This window comes from Quercus robur, chromosome 6 (genome assembly GCF_932294415.1).
Source record: "Quercus robur chromosome 6, dhQueRobu3.1, whole genome shotgun sequence".
Lineage (NCBI taxonomy): Eukaryota > Viridiplantae > Streptophyta > Magnoliopsida > Fagales > Fagaceae > Quercus > Quercus robur.
Window position 1 is genome coordinate 13,794,198 of NC_065539.1, and position 14,292 is coordinate 13,808,489.

Here is a 14,292-nt window from a genome sequence, read left to right on the forward strand (position 1 = left end):
TTTTTGACATGTTGGTCCAGTGAGCACTATTTATTGGCCATTTCTAACCACCTGTAAGTGGTTGATCTAGTGCTCAAAATTAAAAAAACAAGCAATAATAATAATAATAATAATTAATTTAGGCTATATGAAAATAAATAAATACAATTCTAAAGGAGTGGCATGTGGTTGAATCATTAAGCTCCTTTCAAGATCGAGCCCAGAAGCTTGGTGTTAAGATTTAGCCCATGATCAATTGGCGTCATCCTTTGTTGATATTTGGTCCTTCACAACCAGTTGCCATCATCGTCGAGAAGAGAAGCTTGAGATCGAGCTTTTCAGAGTGGTGGCCTCTAGCCAATAGAGAGAGAGAGCAGGACATGTGACAACAACAGGCTTAGTTTTGACAATCTATCAAGAGAGAATTTAGTTTACAAAAATTAATGTCTTGAACTATTATTGAAAATTAATTGTAAATAATGATTTAACATACTTATAAAAAATATAAAAAGAATTAATTTAGAGTTTCAATTTTGGTTGGTTTCTATTGACAAAATTTGTAAAGGCCTTCTTACAGGTGGGGGAAGAATACACAATTTATTAGTTTTTTTTTTTTTTTTTTTTGGGTGAAACTAGTTAGTAATTTAGTTACGTACACTGTCATGGAGGTTTTTTTTTTCCTTTGTAATGGACTAATTGGGGGCCTTAGGCATAGACCTAATTAGGCCCAAAGTTGGCCCAAGAGTTAATTATTTGGTCAGGTTGAGTGGATGGATAAAATTTTCACTAGATCATCTATCCACTTGACAATCTGAGTTTTAAAAAAAAAGATAAGCCCATTAATCACCCATCCAACCCATCAAAAATCACCTGTGACCCCTTGGGTTGACTAGTAAAAATATGAATTTTTTATGTATATATATTAAAAAAAAAGTAAAATATAATATGATTTTAAAAACAAAAAATCCACCTTCCCAACCCAATCCAACTCAATTCATTTTCTAAAAAAACCAACTCAATCCAACTTGACTTACTTAAATTGGGCCGAGTTAGTTTCTAGTTTCTACACGTGTAATTGGTTAGTTGGATAAGGTTGAAAATTTCTCAACACAACAATTTCAGATTGGGTAAATCTGAGGACACAAATTTTTTTACAATTTTGCTATGCTGGCGACTTATGAATAGTAAAATTATAAATTCATATAGGTTCATTATTTTATTTTCACTGCTTACAAATTGCCACATAACAAATTTGTAATAAAATTGTGAAAAAGTTTGTGTGACTCATCCTACTGCTTCATATTGGGTTGTAAAAATCTTTCAAAAGCTAGATTACAGTTCGCAAAAGAATATTAGGAAAAGCGCTGAGTTCCACGTGTCTCTGCTCATGGCGCGAAGCCTCCCAAATTCCGTGCACTCGTCGGTGATCGTACCACGAGCTCAACTCAATTCTTCCCCCACCCAACCTCAATTCTCAGCTCTGCATCATTTCTAAAATTTCCTTTTCCTTCTTTTGTTTTGGAAGATAAAAAGAAATGACTTCTCTTGTTGCACACTATCTCCGGCGGCAAATTTATCAAATTTCAGTTCAAATAAACCACAGCAAAGCTAAAAACTGCTTGTATCCGAGTCGTAGAACTCGGTGGTTCAGTAGCGGCACTGAGTCGGCTGGGACCGAGTTCCTCGGAGACAACGCGTACGACCTCTTAGGAGTTTCACAGACCAGCTCATTCGCCGAAATCAAAGCCTCGTTTCACAAACTCGCTAAACAAACTCACCCGGACCTCTCTGAGTCGAAGAACGATTTCTCTGCTTCTCAGCGATTTGTGGAAATTCTCGCGGCCTATGAGGTGCTGTGCTCACTGCTCTACTATTCTAATCGCATTATTCCTATTTTTAATGCACCGATCATATTTGTTTATTATTTGAGTTTCTCTGTTACATGTAGCTGAATTTGAATTTATCAGAGTAAAATTGAACTATTTGAATTGTTTAATTTCTTGGCTTATGAAGTTGAAAATTGATTGACAAAGAGTAGTGCCTTATAGGTATCAAGGATTTTAGGGGACTGAATGTTCAGCTTGAAATTGGTGAACTCTAACATACATGAATGTTGCAATTTAGATAGCTTGTCTAATACAAATGCACTAGGAAACTAAAGTCAAAATGCATGTTAAGATTATGATTTGTGAGGAAACTCAAGTATCTTAATGTATTACGCACACACGAATACGTAACTCCCAAATTCACTAGAAAACTAAAGTCAAAATGCTGGTCGTAATGCAGTAGTACTAAACGAGGAAAATATTGTTCGAATCAACTATTCTTCAGAAATCAATTATTTTACTTTATTTATCATTAGAGCTTGGCTGGGATTTCAATAAAACATCTAATGTTTGTGTTGTATTCAGTTATGACTTGATGCTAGATTGGTCTGTGAAACTTTGCCTTTTTTAAAATGCATTGTCATAACAGAATCGTGGTCTGGTGATTGATTTACATTACCTGCATCAATACAAGTACCTCAGTTCCAAGGATTCTGATTCTAATTCTTGGTGTGACACTGATATGTATTTATCTATTGTTTCATACAATGTGAGCCGGAATGAGATGCTGGATTTTTATTTTCCAAAGATTTTTATTATGTCTGGTTTTTTGTCCCCTATTGGCTTCTGTATTTTTTTATATAGTTGAATGAATCTTCTTGTGATGGAATTCATTTTCATGTCAGTAAGATGTACATTTCTGTGGGCAACGGTACTGTGCTTATGTAGGTCGATGAACCTCTAAGCTAAAATACCCTTTATGCTGTAATGTGCATTTATAGTGGGTGATGGTAATGTTCAGTTTAGTGATATTCTTTAACATTACAGGGTATTCTGACTTCACAGAATAATCGATAATGGATTGCAGATTCTTTCGGATTCTGAGAAGAGGACCCATTATGACAGGTATCTGTTATCTCAGAGAAGGCCTATGCAGAAACATTCACAACAAGGAACAAGAATATCCACATATAAGCCCCATGATGTGACGACATTTAAGCAAATGGAAGTTGTTGAATGGTTAAGGTGGTATAGATTTGCTATAAATGATATAGTGTCAAATAAGAAGGTGGTTGTTGGAACAGGCTATTTTGATGAGCTTGAAAGGGATTTTTATTCTGCCATAAATGCAGCGTACTATGGCCCTGTAATTGATTCAATGGATCTTCTTCCTGACCGCTTTGAAGCTGAGGAGAGATCTGTTTATGAAACTCCTGAGGTTCTGCACTTGGTTTCAGGGCGTGATCTTTTTGGGATGGTCTGCTTGGTCAATAAACTTCCCAAATTATCTTTTTCCAGCAATGAAAAATTAACTTCATTTGCATCTATGGGTTCAGGCATGCATCCTACATTTGAGGATATGAGCATCCACATGAAATCGGATAATGTGGATGATTTTGGAACTCCCTTGATGGAATCTCAGAATGTTACAGATCACACATCAGATGCATATAAAGATCTAGAATTACATATATTTGGGAGGCTGGTTGCTGTGGCTACTAGACTCCCTCCTAAAAGCTATTGCAATGGGGTACAGAATGAAGATGCTCAAGACCAGATACATGTATTTCTTAGTTCACATGAAGATCCATCCATGCATATTTGTGAAGGGTCCTCTATAGATCAGTTTTCTTGTGGTGCAGTTGGATCAAGGATTCCATTGGGAACCATAACTGGACTAGGGGCTGGCCCAGAAGAAGGGTCTTGCTTTGTCTATGATAGCAGTGGTACAAAAACCCATGTGCTTATGAAACATAGAACATTGCTGGTTTGTAAAACTGGTTCCCTTTGGTTCTTATGCTTTTAACTTTACATGCTTCTCAATTTTTAATTTTTGATTTGATTTTGCAATTTTCTCATTGTTGTTTCATATTTGATAAGAGCAAAGGGGATTTGGTCCCTGCATGAATGCTTTCTTGCATATGCTGTGCAGTGCCTATTGTGAATCATTTGCAGCTGATTGAACATGACTTTTTCTACAACTTTACTGGGTTTTGGCATCGTTGACAATAAGAACTATCTTTCGGTGCTCTGATAGCCTCTAGTGGAGACAAATTCTTGGGTTTCCAATGATCTTTTCTGCAGATAAATAGTGTTGAAAGTATTAATTTCGAGCTAGTTGCTCCTTACCTGTATTGATTCGTATCATTGCAGGATGCAACTTTTTCTTTTTGGGTAAATAGTTAATTGCTTCATGCAAATTGTGAAGAATCATTTGTGAACAATCAAAAAGGATTACTTGTACAAAAGCTTTTGTTATGTATGTGTGATTAAAAAAATTTATTTTTTGTTCATTTACAAGTTTTTGATTGAGAAAAATGCTTTGAACTTTGAGGACCATGCATAACATCTTTTTTGTTACACTTGTTTACAAATTTTTCCTGCAACATTGTTGATTTTGAGTGCCTTTTTCTTTTTCTCATTGACTTCTTTTATTCCAAGAGAATGTTTGGCATGAGTGTACAATTTATCCACCATTATCTTGCTGGCTAGTCTAGTGATCCCTCATACTAGGGACATCTCTTGTTCTCATTATGTTTAGATAAATTCATGCTTTAATAAAATTTTGGACTAACTTAATATCCACATTTGCTTTTATAATTGAAATTTGTAAATATACTGTGCCAGATGAGCACTATGTCAAATGAATTGGCAATCTATTGCCTATTTTATATCGTAATGTATTATTTATTTTGGTCCTCTAAAAAGAAAAAAAAAATTTCAGGTTAAGCACATGCACTGGTTTGGAGTGGGAGAAGAAGTTTCTGTGTGTGAATGTAGATGCAGTAGAGCCCGTTTACCCCCAAGCAAGTAAGCTGACATTTCTTAAATTCCTATCACTGGACACACTACTCAACCAAACTTATTTCTGATCCAATTTTTGGAGCTAGCTAAAAGATATATGCTTTACTCCCATTCCCCTATCATTTTTATGCTTGTGAGATTTTTTTGTCATAGGTTTCACTGAAGGACTTTCATAATCTTTAATAGTTTCTGTCTTCTGTGCAATATCATCTTATGATTTAGTTCATGCATAATTGTTCTTTGTTCCTTATTATTTCTTCATTTTCTTAAGGTTGATGTTACCAGCCAAAACTTACCATGTGTTTTAGTTTTAGTTTTCCAAATTTTATGATAACCAAGCAACATTATTGTTTCTGTTGTGATCATTAGCTCTGAGCGTTGTTAATATTACCTTGCTGTTGACAATGATTTTGGAGGCCAATATGGTGAATTTGGCTTGGACTGTGCTGAGTCTTTGTTTCTTCGTTTGGGCTGGTTTTGTTAGCAGCCACTTTAGATAAATAGTTAGATACACATCAAGTTTAGTTTCATTATACCTTCTTGAAATGGTATAATGCTTCCTTCTTCTGTAATTGAGAGTGCATGACATTAAGGACGAGGCCAAAATAAATCAAACTACTAATTGTTCTCAATTTGAGGTTCATATCTGTATGCTATCAGAAAAATAAATATTTTTGAATATCATGTGTTATTCTGATTCTTGCACTTACCAAATGAAATCTCTTCAAAGAAATCCTAAGTAATATCCTTGATCATTTAAACTTGCTTACTTCAACAGATTTTGGCTGTTCGAGCCTCGCAGTGCCATGCATGACATTGGTGGTTGGTATGTTGAAACATTCGGCAGAGATAAGAAAGGCCACACAGTCCTATCACAAAGGTATTGGGACGGATTTGATGCAGGTGAAGAGTTTGACAAGTAAGTTCATAACATGTAGCCTTAACAAAATCTTGAGTTTTTCTCTGTTTTGCGTGTTTTTGTTAACCATTTAATTGTCCAGGGCAGATGTTTTGCTTCTAAACTTGTTTGGAATCAATTTTGACTTTTATAGGATAACAACCAGACATATAGAGTGAGAATTAAGTATTGAAAAATATGGTAATAAATTTAATTTGGTTGTATTCAAGAGATTGGACCTTGGTGAGATGGCAAGTGCCCTCCGTCCAAGCAGTTGTCCTAGGTTCGAGTCTAACAATCAGCTTCTCTTGGGGTTTGGGGGATATTTCAGTGGTACATTGGGGTTTATACCAAACAAGGCCCCTCCCCATATTTACCTATCCAAAAAAAGAAAAAGAAAAAAGAAAGGAAAAAAGAATAAGCCTCTCAGAAATTGGGGGTAAGGCTATCTACTAACCACCTCTCCTAGACCCCACAGGAGTCTTATGTACTGGATATGATTTTTTTTTTTTTTTTTTGGGGGGGGATTCAATAAAGTTTCCATGGACATAGGCATTTATTGCCCCTGATTTATTATTGCCCTTGTCAAAGATACTTGAAATTTTGAAGTGTACTCACTGTAATTCATTTGTACATGTGCAGGAGGCTCCATCCAGCAATGTATTTGTTTTCTCTTGCATATAGAACTCTAGATCTTGAAGATGCCCAAAGAAGGAAATCAATGGTCAGGGATGCTGTTGAAGGGCAGCTGTATAGAATTCTCAGTTGGTGCAAGAAAATTGTTTAGGATGGATACCACATAGCCTTCTGATGCTATAAATGCTTCATTTCTGATCTGAGATGACTATCTGTTGATTAGCATTCATATTCAATTGCACAAGAGTTTCAGGAAGCAGAGTTGCACTGACTGCTATTTATGCAAAAGGAATAATTTTGTACCCTGCTATTGTTGTTAACAAAGGAGCCTTGGGAGATGAAATATAATTGAAGAACAACTTTCAGAATCTCCTGACATTACTAGAAGCAGCTTTCTGACACTATAAACAGTTCAGCTGTCTGCCATGGGAGAACGGTTCGTTTTGAGGTCAAAGAAAGCTTAAGTTTCACTGGTAGTGATTTCTGCACAGTTTATCATCCAGTATCTTGTGTTAGCACTCATGAAGATGATATTTGGGATATAAACGGGAAATTGTTATCTTTGTTTTTGCTGATAGGATTCCTTGGGTAAGGAATGTACCTGTTCAGGCATTGCAGTTTAGGCATCATAAGAGATCTAATTTCTTGGAAAATCAGCTCGGTTAATGTGGAGAATGAGAAGAGAATCAAACTTTTTTTCCTGGCAGGTCGTTATCTATCTGGTGGAGGCTAATATTTGAAGGATACAGTGATATTTAGCTAGAGCTCTGTTATATCTATTTAGGTTTGCCTAGCTATTTCCATGTCTATTTTGTATTTTTCTTTATCATAATAAGCTGAAATGCTTGTTTGAAAGCCTGGGTTATGTTGTCTTTTCTCCATTCATGAATTAAATGTATAGGCAAGTTGTATATTAGACAAATAACGATCAGTACTATTAATCATAACAGTGCTCATGTTTCAAAATCTTGTCCGCCATTTACTTCTTCAACCCTATGGTTATGCTTCTGATTTTTAAACAATGTAAATGTTTCCTTGAAATAATCGGATAAAATTTTAAAAATTAACATCCAGGAAATTGAAATTACAGGGCACAGTTATAATATGAGACTTTATATGATTTGTGCCTCCTTTCTTCTCATTATTTAAGTAGATCCTCCCATCTGCAGTACTGTCCACCTGCTAATGCACGATAAAACCTATCTCTGCAATAGACTGGTCTTCCATCAGCAGCCTCAGCAGCTGCTGCTGCTAGATCATCGTTAGCCACCACTTCGCCTGGCAATTTAAGCAACTCCTCTTTCCTACAAGATTTACAAGAAACTTTGTAAGGAATAATGGAAGTATGTTACTTCCATAATTAATGCCAATGTTGGAATGCCTATTGTGTTTATACCTTAAGTTGAACTTTGTGCTGATCTTTGAAGCTGGAATGTCTGATGGGTTTTGTTTTGTGCCAAAGGTGGTTTGAAGGAAATCCTCCACAGGTTTGGCGAAGGTGAAAAGCAATGCTGCTGTGACAAGTAATGCCCCTGTTCCGACTAGTGTCTGTTTCAGAAATTTGATGACTGGCTTAACCTAGAGGCATTAATTTTCCATATGAACTTCTTATTCCGTAAAAATAAAATAAAATCATATAACTGTAGTTCACACCACTGTGTTGCCTACCATACTTACATATATGTCCTTGAATTACACTGTGTGTGTGTGAATGTAGTGTTTCACTGCAAGTGGTCTAGTTTTGCACCGTGACTTGTTCAGGAATTATAGCAATAATTGCTTTCCAAAATAAAAATCCCAGGATTTAATACCTTGTAAGAGCCCAGCAGTCTATCACGAGCCAGGATCTGCATGGTAAGAAAAAACAAACTACTAGTTTTCAGTAGCAGGATATGACATATGATTTCTGAACTAGTTCTCTTTATGATTCTACTAAGCAGAATGAAAATGAATCCTATGACCTCTTTACCATACTCATTCCATCTTGCTATCAACCAGACTGCTCAATCAATAGGCATCTCTTGAATGATTATAGTTGAAACTTGAAAGACTTAAAATTGAATAAAAATCCAATTGTTTTTATTTTAGACATGGTTTAAGATTATACACTTGATTTAGACCATCCATTTTGATTCATTCCAGAGCTGTTTGTTGCCATCTGGATTGTACCAATTGAAACAAGTTGGTAAAATGGGATGTTCTAGTGCAAGTAACACCAATAGATGCACATATCTGGGTTTCCATGCATTAAATATTCCCTTTTACCTGGCCCTACATCATATTTCTACTTAAGAACTTTAAATTGCTTAATATGGTCTGTTGACACTTCTGTGGATTCCAACTATGGTTACTTGCTCGGGATGGGGATGTTCTGTAATCTAAATATTTTTGCTGTCTCTAATGATCCTGCTCATTAAGTAGGAAATTCCAGGCGTGCATGCACATAAACTTACATGGAAGAAATCTTATGAAATATTGAACTTTAATGTTAAGCAATGGAAATTCATCTTCAGCAATGCAAAATCAAAATCCTTAGAATTTCTCAATGTAGAAAGATCTTAAACACTTCTGTCACATCCTTGTGTGATTATTTGGCTCTTTTGTAATCATGTATCAAACCTATCTAGATTGTCTTTTGATAGGTCAAAAATGTTTTGACTCCTTGTGATAAATTAATCAATTAATTAGCTAAGTTAATTAATTGATTCAATTAACATGCAACAACGCGCGATAGCACAAACAAATCACCAAATAACTAAATGCAGCGGAAATTAAATTTGACATGGTGATTTGTTTATGAATGGAAAAAACCTCCAAGGCAAAAATCCCACTGGGTGAATTTAAGGTCCCACTGGCTTCGATACTTGAACTTGAACTCTTGTTCTTGAAATATTAAACATATCCTAGATTTACCCAATTACAAGTATAGTGCATTTTGTCAAAGGATTAACCAATTCTAAATAACATATGTTCTTGACATGATCCATATATGTCCTAACATCTTTTAGTCAAAAACTTATTTTTCAGTCAAAGGACTCTTAAGAGGTTGACTAATTCATTTTTTATCGTTTCCTGGCAATTAAATATTCTGTAGCAGAAACTCATCCTTGTTGCAGATGCCCAGAATCAAGGAACAGAAGTGGCATTATAGCATTCTCCTGTTTCTAATGATCTCTCTTTTCTCCTCACAAGAAAGAAAGAAAGAAAGAGACTCAGAAAGTTCTAACCTCGGGTGGCTTTACCCACATTTGTCCATCATACCATCCACTCTCTTCATAAGGTATCACTGCTGATAGAAGTCTGTCACCAACATAACTCCATCCCTGCAATATGCATTAAGAATATTATTGAATGAATTATGATTTATTTTATTTTATTTTAACTTGACAGCTATTAAGAAGTATTGTGAATGCTCAGTGTATGGATGTCTATAATCTGAATTGCCACAAGGTCCTCCTAATTGAGTAGTGCAGAGTACTGAATTCTTAGACTTCCCAGACCTACTTTTTATTGTTCTCAGAAACTCAGAATGCAACAGACAATTCTAATGTATTTATATCATCATTAATACATGGCATTTGTAACTGTCCTCTAAAAATAAGCTCTTTTAAGTGCTTGCTGCTAACTTTCACCCATACACACTAGAAACGAAATGACTGTAACATGAAAAAGAAGAAGAGGATACCAGGTATATTCTTAAGACAATCAATGACACAAGGAAAAGAGTTCCTGTTCCGGCAGCTAACACAAATCTTAGTGGATCCTGCATGGTTGGAATATTTAAATGTAAACATAGATTTTAGCAGAAATCTTTTTTCAACAATTAAAATATCTCTTGCTGGATTGTACAATTATTCCCATGGTGTGAAACTATGCTGTTATTTGTCTTTGTGCTTTCAAAATATAAGGTGCTTGGTTTTTGTGACAGTTTTCTTGTAGATATATAATCTTACTCTTGCAGGATTAAAGCTTGCAGCTGCAATTGGCACTCCTAGAACTGTGAAAGTTACTAACCAGAGGCCTCCAAGACGAAGGAAAAAGGGCCCAGGACCAAGTTCACCCCATGAATATAGGACTCCATCTTTTAGTGATGAGTACTCGTTCACCTATAATGGAAGCAAATTACTTTAAGTATACGAATTGATTATGATATATTGCATACAACTCATGAGGTATGCCTATTTTGTCTGTAACATGCAAGGACCATTGAGGAAATCACTTACTGTAACAGGCATATGCTCTTTTTTTTTCTGGTAACAAGTATGTAGTTTTACAGTGTAAACATACCGGCCTTTGTTCAAAAGGAACCTCGATTTCTGACCCAGGGTCCCAATTCCGACTAGGGAATCCGCTTCTTTCTCCACCTGTTTCATCTTTCAAGGCTTTAACAGAAATTCCCTGACATGGTTTCAATGACCTGTGATACTGAAGGATCAATGAACCATAGCTGCTCCCAAGCTTGACTTGGCTTGAACTGGGAATCAGAGAGCAATACACATTTAGCTTGAGCATTTATGCTCAGAATCTGAACTAAAGATAGGTGCAGCACAAATAATATTCTGAACTAATTTTCAATTCTTGGTTAAATTTGGAGGATGTAGAATCTTAGGCTCAACAGTTAGAGGCTAAGGGGTTGTTTATTTCAGGAACCAAGAATTATTTTACGTGGAGGGGAATAATGGATACAAAATGATTTTTGTTGCTTGATCAAGTGGACCACTCTTTGGGTCACGGTGACAAAACAAGTCACCAATCAGGGGTTGCCATTTCATCGTGGGGTCTATTTAGATGGTTATGTGTACAAGCTTAGAACTGTGCACGTGTTTTTGTTCTATACCATTCACTTGATGGGCTTAGATGATCCAAATGTTGTGGTCGTTGTGCATAATTTTGTGGTTTGAAAAAGAAAGGCGCGGGCTTGCTTTTGCAACGCGTCAGCTGTTCTCTTACACGCAAATTCGGGTATTGTCCTGGTGGTTTGCACGTGCTGGGAGCCTGAGAGTGAGTGACCAATGCCAATGGACTTTTCATTTTTTTTTTTTTGAGAATCCAATGGACTTTTCAAATGGATGGTAATTTTGTTAGTGTGATACCGACTAATATAATGAAATAGGTTTTTCACCAAAAAAAAAAAAAAAAAAAAGAGAAAGGATAAGGTTCTATTATATTTTGTTTAATTTTTTTCAATATTATACTATTTAATATTTTCATTTTGGCTGGTCCAGTGTTTACCTTAGGCACGATAACTACTAGAGAAATCCTTCCCAATCCTCTTGCGCAAAAAAAAAAAAAAAAATATATATATATATATAGATTTATATAGGTTTTTTTAGTTAGAATACAGAAACACTTCATTTGGGATGTTGTACAAGTGCCATATATGGGTCTTTTTTACCGTATTATATTATAATTTTTTAAAAATTACATGTATCAACATATCATACCTATACTCGTATCGGTGACTGTATTCTTATGTGTGCATCCTAGGTTTTTAATGAACTATTCTCAAATATCATTAACTCCTTATCACCATTTTATTTGTAATAAAATATTAAGATGACTAAAAAAAATTGTTTTGGACTAAATTTTTATATCCAACACAAACTTAAGACTAGACGAAACGGTATTGCCTCTCGCAGTCCCCGCTAGCACAAACGGGTGGGATTGTGGGTAAATAATTGGTCATGACCGAAATTAAATGTATAACTAAACAGAAAAGGCCTAATCAAGGCAGCCCGCTAGACTAAAATGAGGGTATATAAGCTTACATCATGTTGTTGATACAAATTCCCAAAGCCCAAAATTATTATTTGGGCTTAAGTCTCTTTCATGAAAACCCAAAGGAAAAATTGTGGAAGTTTTGACTTGGAGGGTATTTGAAGTTTTCATCACCTAGTTTGGCCCTTATGGGAGGTCTTGCAAACTGGCTTGTAGTCCTTATGGCTTATAAGCATGGATTTAGGAGGGACTCACTCCCAAAAACATGTTGCGCAGAGAATTTGAACATACAGGAGGGACTCACTCCCAAAAACTCAAATTCGCATTAATGTTTAATTACAATTAATACACACTAGCTTGTAACTTTATATACATGCATTGATATATTTTTAAAAAAATCATAAATATATGCATATTAAAATACCTGCTTAGGTTGAATGCTACTAATGATTATTTTCGTCTTTTGTCAACTTTTTAGAAAACCTTTGCAAAGATTTTATTTGATAGAATATGTTAATTGTCATCATTGATCATTTTATTTTTGAAAAATATAAAATATTCTTTCACTTCTTAACTTAATTTTTGTTATTGTAGTACAATAAAATTATTTCATGTTTACATATTTCAAATAGGATATGAACAACTAATTTTTTAGAACATAATAAAAGATTTTGTTGAAGTTTATATTTGACCTAATAATAAGTTTTTGTAAGAAAATTTGGATTATATTAAGTGGATCATAAATGGTTTCAAATGAGATTTAAATAGAATGGGCTTGAAGTAATTTTAAGGACTTAAAATAGTTTTAAATATGTTAGAAGTTTTACACATTCAAAGTGTTACATAGATCCCGTCTATACCAAAAAACCGTTTAGTATCTTAGTCTGATGAAAAAGAGGTATTATTAAGAATGGACGTCATAGGTTAAAACTAAAAAAAAAAAAAAAAAAAAAAAGTGTTACATTGATTTATAATAAATTTTAATTGAGCAATTTATAATTTTTTTACTTAAGATTCATGAATCTATATGTAAAGACATTTGACACGTAGTTAGGTATACAATGATTTGGCACAAAATTGAAACTAAATTTAAATCCAAAAACATATGGCATCAAATTAAAGGGAAATTGGAAGGATACTTGGCACAAAATCGGAATAAAATTAGAATTCAATTTGGATGTTTAATTGAACTTTATCTCAATTTTCACTTTAATAAATATAGTATAATATGAAGTGCAAGGGAGTTCTTTTTTATTTCCAAAGATAAGACAAACATATGCAAATTTGTGGAATTAAGATACACAAACTATTATCATTCAACTTAATCTAATTATGTGCTTAGATTGTTTTCTAGCATCATTTTCACAATAGTTGGTACAAGTAGTTATGAAGTTTAAAACTGAGCATTATCATATTCAATGGATGGAAGTATTATTTGCATGGTATGGCTCATTTTGATTAGTATCACCGTATTAGTTTGATTAGTATTCTTTGGTTGGATGGGTGATACATGGTTAATGAGTAAAAATTAAGAGTAATGCTATAGCCACGAACTATTTTATAACATTTTTACAAAATGTTGATGTGACTAACTTCTTATTGGTTTTCATCTAGGCTCACCATTATTATCACTTTTTTTATTTACTAATAATCACTCACCACATCAGCAATTTATAAAATATATTGTACAATAGTTTTGTATCTCTAGTGTAGGGATAAGGGGCCCAAGAATATATGTTGGACCTTGGGCCTTGTCCGAGGACACTTTGTAGTCTGAAGACAGATAAACAGTAATAAGGATGTAAGACTCAGAACTCCCTAAGCAAGCTACAAATGAGAAGTCAGGAGAGAGTAAGTCGAGGAGGAACATCTCCTTAACTAAATGAGGCAGAGGCCAGAAAGTGTGTTTTGTTATTCATTGTGACATTTCAAGAAATTCTATCGATAAAGATATGCATTATGGACGTATAGGACAAATGGGAGTTAGGAAATATCCAAGGGAAAGTTTCTACTACCATATTGAATACTCTGCAGCTAACTCTTTGACCACATTAATGAGGAAGTGATACTTGAACAGTAATTATCAGCCTTACATCTACTCCTGCTGATGTGACAGGAATCAAGACCAGCAATCTAACCTACACATGAAGGGCAGAGATGAAAGGGGAAAGATAGTATAAAATAGAAGGGAGGCACTGAGAGAAAGGAATC

The 14,292-nt window shown here is 34.7% G+C and overlaps 2 protein-coding genes across 4 annotated transcripts; one reads left to right on the forward strand and one right to left on the reverse strand.

The window, feature by feature from the left end:
* Positions 1 to 1,326: 1,326 nt before the first annotated feature.
* LOC126732866 (uncharacterized) lies at positions 1,327 to 7,329 on the forward strand. The gene is made up of 5 exons (XM_050435912.1): positions 1,327 to 1,829; positions 2,893 to 3,792; positions 4,750 to 4,835; positions 5,608 to 5,748; positions 6,370 to 7,329. The coding sequence occupies exons 1-5, from the start codon at positions 1,515 to 1,517 to the stop codon at positions 6,512 to 6,514; spliced, it is 1,587 nt and encodes a 528-aa protein (XP_050291869.1). The 5' UTR covers positions 1,327 to 1,514; the 3' UTR covers positions 6,515 to 7,329.
* On the reverse strand, positions 7,277 to 11,022 carry LOC126732867 (protein CONSERVED IN THE GREEN LINEAGE AND DIATOMS 27, chloroplastic). Of its 3 annotated transcripts, none has more exons than XM_050435914.1 (7): positions 10,651 to 11,021; positions 10,317 to 10,469; positions 10,049 to 10,126; positions 9,591 to 9,686; positions 8,175 to 8,210; positions 7,760 to 7,911; positions 7,277 to 7,667 (listed from the first exon to the last, which is right to left on the reverse strand). In XM_050435914.1, exons 1-7 carry the CDS (start codon positions 10,873 to 10,875, stop codon positions 7,505 to 7,507), a joined length of 903 nt encoding a protein of 300 aa, XP_050291871.1. In that variant the 5' UTR covers positions 10,876 to 11,021; the 3' UTR covers positions 7,277 to 7,504. The 3 variants fall into 3 exon arrangements, with proteins under 3 accessions (XP_050291871.1, XP_050291870.1, XP_050291872.1); XM_050435913.1 differs by having other exon boundaries at positions 7,760 to 7,941; positions 10,651 to 11,019; XM_050435915.1 differs by having other exon boundaries at positions 7,552 to 7,686; positions 7,760 to 7,941; positions 10,651 to 11,022.
* Between the last annotated feature and the right edge of the window lie 3,270 nt (positions 11,023 to 14,292).